The sequence below is a fragment of the Seriola lalandi genome, unplaced genomic scaffold (genome assembly GCF_002814215.2).
Source record: "Seriola lalandi dorsalis isolate HSWRI2012SDOR001 ecotype SW California unplaced genomic scaffold, Sedor1 jcf7180002049707, whole genome shotgun sequence".
Taxonomy (NCBI): domain Eukaryota; kingdom Metazoa; phylum Chordata; class Actinopteri; order Carangiformes; family Carangidae; genus Seriola; species Seriola lalandi.
Window position 1 is genome coordinate 1 of NW_019520260.1, and position 10,463 is coordinate 10,463.

General features: G+C 37.2%; 2 protein-coding genes and 1 long non-coding RNA gene across 3 annotated transcripts in view; 1 reads left to right on the plus strand and 2 right to left on the minus strand.

The window, feature by feature from the left end:
- Positions 1-32: 32 nt before the first annotated feature.
- LOC147819776 (uncharacterized) lies at positions 33-1,956 on the plus strand. Its single transcript, XR_015436605.1, has 2 exons — positions 33-582; positions 1,115-1,956. It is a non-coding gene; the product is annotated as an uncharacterized LOC147819776 (long non-coding RNA).
- A 674-nt stretch (positions 1,957-2,630) lies between these two features.
- LOC111648921 (uncharacterized) lies at positions 2,631-7,458 on the minus strand. The gene is made up of 4 exons (XM_087171617.1): positions 7,341-7,458; positions 5,587-6,145; positions 5,218-5,274; positions 2,631-5,033 (listed from the first exon to the last, which is right to left on the minus strand). The coding sequence occupies exons 2-4, from the start codon at positions 5,999-6,001 to the stop codon at positions 3,673-3,675; spliced, it is 1,833 nt and encodes a 610-aa protein (XP_087027743.1). The 5' UTR covers positions 6,002-6,145; positions 7,341-7,458; the 3' UTR covers positions 2,631-3,672.
- Positions 7,459-8,038: 580 nt separating this feature from the next.
- The window catches only part of LOC147819777 (GTPase IMAP family member 7-like), a 5,673-nt gene continuing 3,248 nt past the window's right edge, over positions 8,039-10,463 (minus strand). The window contains exon 2 of the mRNA XM_087171626.1: positions 8,039-9,864. Coding sequence (XP_087027752.1) covers positions 8,564-9,864 — 1,301 coding nt within the window. The 3' untranslated portion in view covers positions 8,039-8,563. The remainder of the gene's footprint in view (positions 9,865-10,463) is intronic.

The following is a 10,463-nucleotide window of genomic DNA, read 5'->3' on the forward strand; positions in this document are numbered from 1 at the left end:
GACCCTGGAAAAGAATAATGATAATGGACCTACATTATTTGTTTTGCTTGTTATTGTGTATTGCTTACTGATTACACTGTGGTATAGGTGTGAGTTATAGAAATATACTTTATGCACACAGTCAGAAATCACACTAAAGATGGACAGTACTTTTAAGTTAGCTTCTATTACTACTAATTGAGATAACATAAAATGTTTAACTTTAGCTTGGCTTATTATTTGGAGCCTTGTGAAATAATCATTTATTTGGTTTAACCCAACGATGTGGGTAAATATAGACATCTGGTAGAAACATTTAGTGTAAAAGTTTAAATGAGATAAAACATCTGTTGCACTTGTTGATAGTTGTCCATATTCTTTGCAATATTGTATATTACTGTATGTCATTAGAGAGAATTCAAGTATTTCCTGGTTAATAGGCTGTGAATGAATCATGGGATTTAATTGTGCTTAATAACTTCTCCAGCGACTAACTCACTGCTGTTGTGTTGTTCCTCATGTCCTCCAGTGTCTGGATCAACTTCAGCTGCTTCACCACTCATCTTTGAGAACTGGTTTGTTGATCCTGTGGAGACGTGCAAAGTGAGACACACACACACACACACACACGCACACATGCACACGCGCATACACACACACACACACACACACACACACACACACACACACACACACACACACACACACACACACACATTTTACCTAACCTCACCCAAGTGGACTGTTGTTGCCCAAACATAACCATGATTAATTTTTCAAAATGTTGGCAGTGACATTTTTACAGGTACATTGAATATGAACACAAACAAAAAGCACTGTTAGTGAATTTTTTGCAAATATGTTCAGTTAAAGTATGAAGATATTGTCCAAACATCACATCATACTGCCATTATTATTATTTTACTCTATTGTGCTCAGTCAACTCAAAATTACCCACATCGTTGGGTTAAACCAAATAAATGACTCAAAATTGTTTTGAGTTGACATGGAACATAGACCTACACAGAACAGATAATATAGTTGATCTTAACTCACCTTCCAAGATCTTAAAAATGAGATCAGGTTGGAACCACTGTTAAAATTTCTCTGCTTCGATTCTACTTTGTCTTTCAAGTGACTGCGTCAACAACCTTTGATGCACAACCAGTGAGAAGTTATATTATATCCTATTCTTCTTGATCTTCAAGTTTCTGTGAGGGCTGCACCCTGTTTGAGGTAATTTTCAACTTCTTTCGAAAGTGAAAACACTGCATCACACAGTCAACCAAGGTCAGGTCTTGCTTGAGATTGTTGGTGCATTTAATAATAACAAAATATTTAAAAGTGTACTTGCCATTATGTTTTGGCTTCTCCTCTCAGTAGTACATGTCATACCAGCAGCATGTGTAGGACACATGGATATGTAGTATTTCATTATGCATGTGTGACACTCCATATTATTATTAAATCATTGATATCTATCATTGATATTTCATTTGCCTTGCTGTTTCATTTTTACAAAACAACCACTGATACACACAGGTGTGGCGTGGCACTTTTACATTTAGAATAAGCCTGACTTCCTGGAATACCAAACAGGTTTTCTGTGTTGCCATTTACGGTAAATGTCTGTTTTTTTTATTTTTGGTTGGGATTATCTGTGTAAATGACACTGAATTAGTCATTCTTCACACATTCATTATACGTACAGTAAAAGCAGAAGTTTTTCTTTCACCAGAAAAAAGTGAACTCATTCATCAGAAAGTAATGAGCATTTATAAGAAATAAATACATTTATAAAAACGATAAAAGAGGGTTATCATACTCTAAACTAAATGATACATTTCCAATATTTTATTAAGTTTATGAATAATTCATAATTTGATATTATTATTATTGTTATTAATTCATTGCTGTTTGTACTTTCTCACTGGTAATGACACTATTGGTAAATAAATAAATGGGTAAAAACGTAAACATTGTGAAGTACATTCTAAAACCTATATTTTTTCTTTCTCATATTTTGTGTGTGTGTGTGTGTGTGTGTGTGTGTGTGTGTGTGTGTGTGTGTGTGTGTGTGTGTGTGTGTGTGTGAGAAATAAAGAGCACAAAAATAAAAAGGAGGAGGTATTCAGGAAGACTGACCAATTTCTTTAGATATCAATTTTTGGAAAAGTAGAAAATATACCTTGCTCTGAATCCAACTCAGTGAACAAGATGGAATGGTAATATCTAAATTTGCTACCCTGAATATGCTTTTGTTTTTTCCTTCCATGTTGCAAGAGAGAGGAAAATGACTGAAAATAACTGATAATGACCCAAAAGTGTGATCCTGTTCTTCCTTTGTCCTTGTCCTCTTCCTTAAATTAAAGTTGGGTCGTCTTGTTTCTTTGTTAATTAATGTTCCTATAAGTTTCTGTTATCTGTGCAAGTTCAGAATAAGATAGTGTTAGTACAAGTTGATTCATAATACTGAAAAGCAGAAAAGCTTGTAACACTGATCAGGAATGTCAAAAATATTTGTTATATCTTATGCTGTTTTTTCATGTTTTTAATGTTTGATAAAGTTTTTTGCAACAACAGTGTCGTAATATCAGCAATGCATGAAATCATTATCATGTATGAGACCTGTGCTAAAGAACGCTAATAGCACAATTCGGCTCAACTTTATTCATACAGTCCTTTTCATACAAACATGTGGCCCAATGTGCTTCACAGAGCAGGATTAACACAACACACAACAAAATGATAATAATAAAATAGCAATCAGAAATAGTAGAATTTTTTACTGAAGTAAAAGTCAAAGTTAACAGGCAATGTTATATGATACAATTACTACATTAAACAAAATGACAATTGAGCAAAGACTTAACTGGTTGTTATCTTTAGACTTAAAATTAAAGTGGTCACTCAAATGCAATCAACATTTTGTTTTCCAAAAAATCTTTAGATTCTTTCTTTTGAGATATCTAGAGGCTCAGGTTCCTCTATACTGTGAGAGACGTGCTCTTACACACAGGAGTTAACTAAATGGTGCAAGTCAATTTTCATTTTAATCAATGGAATATGAATCTGACAAGTAACAGACTGAAGCCAGAACCACACTCAGTGCACCTATACAGTAGCCTACAGTACATAAAACACAGTCAAATGCAGCGAATGTATTATTTTTTGTAATGCATGTTAAGCAAGAAAACAAACAGATACTACAGGAGCTATTTCCAGTTCAGACTTTCTCCTTGTTACAATCACCTTTCTATCTTAAAGTGAATGATACTTCAGCCATTCCCAAGCTTAAAATACAAAATAGACCATAATAAAAACCAGTCAGTTTGTCTCTAGTAGATTAGACCATGATGTCTCTAGCTTCTTATTGTTTTAACATCATTTGGACGTTTCTTGATATAATAACATTTAACAACAGTAATAAGGAAAAAATGTAATGAGATATGTTGGTTTTGTGAAATGATAAGGTTTTGTGACAACAATATTGGAAAGAAGGTCTTTTGTAAATTTCGAAAAAACAAACAAAAAAAACTATAATTTGGTATTAAGTAAGGGTGCGAAAATATAATAAAGAAGAAAAGAAAGAAAATACATCTTGTTATAACATTAACAGGGTCTAGTTATAACAAGAAAGTGAGCCATTTTTGCTGGCAGTTGTCGTGAAACTTACAGTACATTTACATACTTCTATAAATGCAAGAATAATACTGACAACACAAACAATAATAATAATAATACAAGCCATAAATGTAAGTTCCCAAATGCTAACAGCAGCAGTGAGTAGAAGACAACCACCAGCAATATGGTTCCACTGTATTTCTTTAGATTTTTCCAAAGATTGTTGAATTGATCATATATTTGTTTTAAGCGTACAAAAATTGAGATTATTTTTATTAGTCCGCACACTCCTACTACTGCTGCTATCACTCCTCCCACTAATGCAGCTACTCCTCCTGTAAGTACTGACACTGCTGCTCCCCCTACACCTAAACCTGTTATGATTAGTGCTCCTCCTAAGCCAGAAAAAAATCCCAATACACTTCTCCAAAAATTTCCAAATCCGCTCCCATTTCCTGCTTCTTTTTTTCCTTTATGTACTGTTTTTTGTGCTTCTTTCTTTGTTTCTTTTTTTTCTTTTTCTTTTTCTTTTTCTTCTTCTTCTTCTACTTCCTCTTCTTCTACTACTTCTTCTGCTTCTTCTACTTCTTCTACTTTATCTTCATCTTCTCCTTCTTTTTCTGCCTCTCCTTCGACAGTTTCCTGCAAAACTATCACAGCTGTGCTGAAGAAAGCTTCGGCCATTGATTCTGCTGCAGGGCCTGTTAATTTGATCCACATATTCTTGGAGACACTGTTATTTGGGGTATAGCCGGTGTCTCCTTGTGGCATCTTTCCTACTGATGATCTAATGCCCTTCTCCTCTATTCCTCTCTCCACTGCTTGCAGCATCTTATTGGTATAGCAGCCTCCTTTGTTTTCCATCACAATCTTGTCTATTGTGTTGAGCAGCTCTGCCACCTGGAACTGGTTGCTCCTGTAGTCACCCTGTTGGTTCTTACAGTATTTATTAGTAACGACATGGCATCGGCCGCCGCACTTCTTCACCAGATCACTGAGACATTTATTCTGATCCACAAACTCCTCAATATTCGTTCCTTCAGGGAACTGGTCACCATGAGTGAAGACAACTACGGCATATTTTAAAGCTTCCTCAGAGAAAGTTTGGCATATTTTGTTGATGACAGACTGCTCTTGTTTGCAGAATTTCTCCACTTTAAGCACAATGAGAAAAGCATGAGGCCCAGGAGCGCACTCTGTGATGCACCTCAGTATCCCACTCTTTACTTCCTCCTCATGTCTGTCTGTATCAAAGAAACCAGGAGTGTCAACCAGAGTGATTCTCCTTCCATGAACAGATTTAGACTCTGCCTGACATTCACTGGGAGTATGATTTATCTTGAACGCATCCTCTCCAAATATGGTGTTAGCCAGGCTGCTTTTCCCTGCTCCTGTTTTTCCCAGCAGGATGATCCTGTATTGTTTGAGCACTAGAGAGTAATGGTAGAAAATTAATGCAGTGTATTATAATCCGCTTTATACTCTTAATTAGCCACTTGACGAATGGAGATGTTTTTTAGTCAAGAAGGATACATTTAAAAATATGTATACTGAGACTGGCAACAACTTGCTTGGAAGCATTTGGACAACAATGTCTCTCAAATATGTCTTTACCTCTAATGGTCTTCCCAGCTCCAGCTGTTCCTGCCATGACGATTCTGGTCAGAGGCACTAGATGAGCAAAATGATTAAGAGTAAGTTTGCTTTGGTTTGTTATCTCACAACCAGTATAGAATTGATAACACTGGCTTACAAAAAACTGGCAAATATACACATGCAAAACACTACATTGAATATTAGTATAGAGCTGTTATAATGTGCATATTTTGCATTTTTTTAACATTAATATCGCATGAGAAATAATATTATAATCTTTTTGCTTTTGTTCTTTAAAATTAGCTTAGATATCAGAAAAAACATTATTTAAAAATGCTCCCATTATTATGTTCCCATTATTTGGTCCCAACACTGATCACTTTTTACCTGACACTGGTTTGACCCCTGATGTGGCTCCGTCTCTCTCAGTTACTTGCACACCTCCTCCTTCACCTCCTTGTCCTGGTGGTGTTTGCATCAATGCTCCTCTGACAATTTTGTTTATAATGTTCTCTTTCTCTTCTTCTGCACTGTTTGCTGTGTCTTCTGCTTCTACCATTCCCTTTTCTGCTCCTCTTCCTGCTCCCATGATATCCTGCAAAACTACGACTGCTGGCCCAATGAAAGCTTCCCCCAATGATTCTGCAGCAGGGCCTGTTAATTTGATGCACATGTTCTTGAGGATATTGTTAGTCCCGTTGCTGATCTCTTCCTGTGACGTGTTTCCTGATGACTGTCTAATGTGCACTTTCTCATTCTGCATTTCTCCCTCCACTGCTGGTGCCATCTCTTTGTTTACCATCTTGTCTCTTGTGTTGGGCAGCTCTGCCACCTACAACTAGCTGCTGCTGAATTCACCCTGTTGGTTATTTTTCCAGAATTTATTATCAGTGACGTGACACCGGCCGCTGCACTTCTTCACCAGATCACCCAGACTCTGTCAGAACTAGAAGAGAAAAATGAATGCATTATTAATATTTTTTGTCTGCAGTGTGGCTATAAATAATGAACATTTGGATTAATTCATTGCGAAGAATAAGTAAAACAACTGAGGCATTTACTTAAGAGCAACTTCTGATATATGTAAATATAGATCTTTTCTAATAAGCTTTCTTTCAATTTGTACATTTGTTCTTTGATTTATGAACAAATACCTACAAAACTAATGGCATTACCCTAAGCCTCAGCTTCAATCAACAAAGGTAGTATGCTTAAATACTAAGAATACTATGATGGTGAACATGGTAAACATTATACCAACTAAACGTCAACATGTTAGCATTGTCATGCCCATGTTAGCATTTCCCTCAAAGCAGCCAGACAGAGCTGCCAGAATGGCCACAGACTCTGTGTGGTTATTAAAATACATTTTGTGATACTATCAGAATCTGTATCACACAGTTTTTCCTCCACTGTTAAGATTTCTAGCCACTATAGATTTCAAAATAGGTGACAATAACAGTAAGTTCAGGCTCAAAATTACACTGTGTTTGCAAAACTGTTTACATCATCTACAAAATCATTACGTCTCAGTGTTTAAAAGGTATGAACCTTATCCTGTAACACAGAAGTTCACACCTACATTTATTTAAAAATACTGCAAATAAAATAAACCACATATATTAGGCAGTCTGCTTACTACACCACACACACACACAAGGCCATCGATTGTCATTCTTGTCACACCTATTGATCAGACATCTTGATAAAACTATGACAAATTCAACCTTGGCATACCTCTTTAATCTTAGCAAGTGTAAACCAGAGATTTGAGTTTGTAAACTTCTCTTCACTATACTCAGTGAAATTCTGCAGCTGCATTTCCTTCTGCACTCCAACTTATGTTGCTTTGTGCTGCCATCTAGTGGTTAGTACATCTCAGCTTGATGTTTTTTGGTGCTTAAAGTTTCACTTTCTGTTTAGTGGCACTCTCTCATCCTATTCTTGAATTATTTGTTCGAATGGATCTTACTGCAAATTTGAGATTCCTGAGCACTAAATTCATGGAGGTGATTTATTTCTACCCACAGGATTGTTTTTCATGGCTGCCATGTTTTACATCAGCCAACAGATAGCTAGATGAATATACCGTGAGCAGTTTTAACAAATAATAACAACTGAAAGAAGTAACCATAACTTACCGCCCTTGTTGTTAAAAGACAAATCAGTGAAGAGTGAAAATCATTTGACTCCACCAGACAACCGTTCTGTGTGTCCTCTCTCTGCTCTGACTCTGGTTTTATTCTACTTTCTCTTTCACTTGCTATTTGAAGGGTGGGGCCATGTGGGGATTTCATTCCCTCTGCTGTGCTCAGATAAGAAATACCATGAGTCTGCTGTCAGGTTTTCAAACAGGATATTGACCATTTCAAGGCATTTTATTAAAGGACACAGAGTGTGTCATCAATGATGGTCCTCGGCTGAACAAATGGTGGTGAAATATATAGAGGCAACTTATAGGCGTAGGATCGTTATGGCTGCACATGCATCAAGGGAACTAATAAAGAAGCTCAGGAATGGTGTAACAATTTTGCCAAAATGAAGAAAGTATAAATGTATGATGTGACACAACTAATGCAGTTGTTTAATGTCTCACCTAAAAGGTTTACGTCTAGGTTTGGAGGTCGGCAGGTTGTTCAGGCACTTTTTGTTTTCTACAGTATCTTAGTGAATATCTTTACCCTCCTCTGGTATGAAATGATTGTCATTATCATGATGTATCATAAAAAGTAGACCTTTACAGTTCTTTGTAAGATGCAATTTAAGTCCATTCATGTCACTATTGTCACTAAAAATGGACCCCATCCCATCCAAACGAAGTTCACTCACATGTCCCATGTTACACGTCTATACCAGTTTATTAATTTCACATCAGTAATAATAATCCACAGCAAACTACATTGGTTTTGCAAGGACATCAGACCTCAAGTTCATTATTATTAATATGATTTTTATTTAATTAAATGGTAGTAAAACAATTAATCTTACCTAATTAATCACAAAAAACATATTTTAAACACAGAGAAATGGTTTGAACACCAGTTTCATTAAAACAATTCAAATTCATGAATGAAGTTAAAAACTGTCATTGATGATGTCAGAAGTTTTTGGGTTGTTAACAGTTCATGCACTAGACAGCACATCAATCTCTGACACTCAGACAGTTTTTAAAACAGACACAAAAACAAAAGAACAAAAGTTTAAACCTTGCATAGTGTAAGTTGAAACAAAATATTTCACATATTTCTTTAAACCTAGATCTTTTTTTGTTGTTTTTCTCACATATACAGTTAGTATTTATGAATAAACTTAATCAGGCCGAGTTGAGAGCAAGTTTTCCATGCAGTCTACTTTCAGTCTACACTCAGTTTGGTTTTCCATCCCGACCTGAATGTGGATGTATTAGTCTGTTTAACAACCCAGCCGTATTATCAGAGAAAGATATGGCGTCATCTTTGACAGCCCCTGCTGCCATCTTTACTGCTTCCCATGGTGTGTCTGCCTCCTCGGCTGCAACATAGCCTCTAATGCCACCAGCCACAGCTCCTACTCCAGCAACTACCGCTGTAAGTGTCGCTACAGCTGTTCCTGCTGCTGATCCCCCTGCTGCTGCTCCTCCTGCTCCTGCTGCTGCTCCTGCTGCTGCTGATCCTCCTGCTGCTGCTGCTGATCCCCCTGCTGCTGCTGCTGCTGCTGATCCTCCTGCTGCTGCTGCTGATCCTGCTGCTCCTGCTGCTGATCCAGCTGCTGCTGATCCTGCTGCTGCTGCTCCTGCTCCTCCTGCTGCTGCTCCAATTGTCATTTCTATAGCTTGTTTTAAAAGTTTTCCCTCTGCACGCATCAGTAAAACTGTATAAACTAATCCAACCATCACAGCTACGCCACAAAGAGCTCCGATCAATGCACCTGTTGTAACACCTGCCAATTTGATCCAAAACCTCTTAAATACACTGGCTTTAGCCTTCTTTCTGATCTCTTCCCCTGACATGTTTCCTGATGACTTTCTAATCTCCTCCTCCTCTTGTTTTATGTTTTCTTGCACTGCTTGTAGCAACTCATTGGTGTAGCAGCTTCCTTTGTTTGCCAGCATAATCTTGTCTATTGTTTTAAGTAGCTCCTCCACCTGGAACTGGTTGTTTCTGTATTCATCTTTTAGGTTTTCATTCCAGTATTTATTATCAATGACATGGCACCGGTTGCCACACTTCTTAACTAGATCTTTCATAGCGTCATTCTGGTCGACAAACTCCTCAATCTTCAATTCTTCAAGCTGGTCACCGTGAGTGAAGAGAACTGTTGCATATTTCAAAGCTTCCTCTGAGAAATATTGTTGTACTTTCTCAATGACAGACTTCTCCTGTTTGGTGTACTTCTCCACTTTAAGCACAATGAGAAAAGCATGAGGCCCAGGAGCGCACTCTGTGATACACCTCAGTATCTCAGCCTTTGTGTCCTCCTCTGCTCTGTCTGTGTCAAAGAAACCAGGGGTGTCGATCAAAGTGAGGTTTCTTCCTTTGACAGATCTGGTTTGTGCTTCACATTCTCTTGTTCCAGAGTTGATGGTGTGGTCGGTCTTGAACACTTTCTCTCCAAATATGGTGTTGGCCAGGCTGCTTTTCCCAACTCCAGTTTTTCCCAAGATGACAATTTTCCTTGTGTTTAACTCTAAAAGAGAAAAATTTCCATAAATAAGACTGTGTGAATGAAGACACAAAACATTTATGAACAGCTGAGATCATCTAATGTTGAGGGAGTATTTATTTTCACCCAAATCACAATCTTTTCCTAAACCTGACCAAGTAGTTTTTGTTCCTGAACCTAACCAAACCCTGACCTTTATTAAAGTAACTATGGCAACAAAAGTAGGCACGCCATTCTCAATAGGGGCCTTATTTCAGGAGACACTCATCGTATCAGAGGGTTGAGAATGTGGTTGTTCAGGTTGGAGGACTTGTTTACATGGACATTTGTTACATAGTCAACAGTGTGCGGCTAGATTGTGGCTGTGGCTGATTGTAGATAATAGCCACAATTCTCTGTGAACATTTATGATGAAATTTACATGGATAGAAAGGAACCAACAAAATGTTAAAATGTACAATTAACTGTGTGGACAGCTGCACGCCAGCGCAACAAAACATGAAGACATAAAGAAAGTATGGAGCATAGTTACAGTACATCAGAAAAAAAACAACAATCGGTCTCAAGTATTACACAAGAAAATTGTAAGTGAAGCCTGCTGCCTCAACTGATTAATACATTTT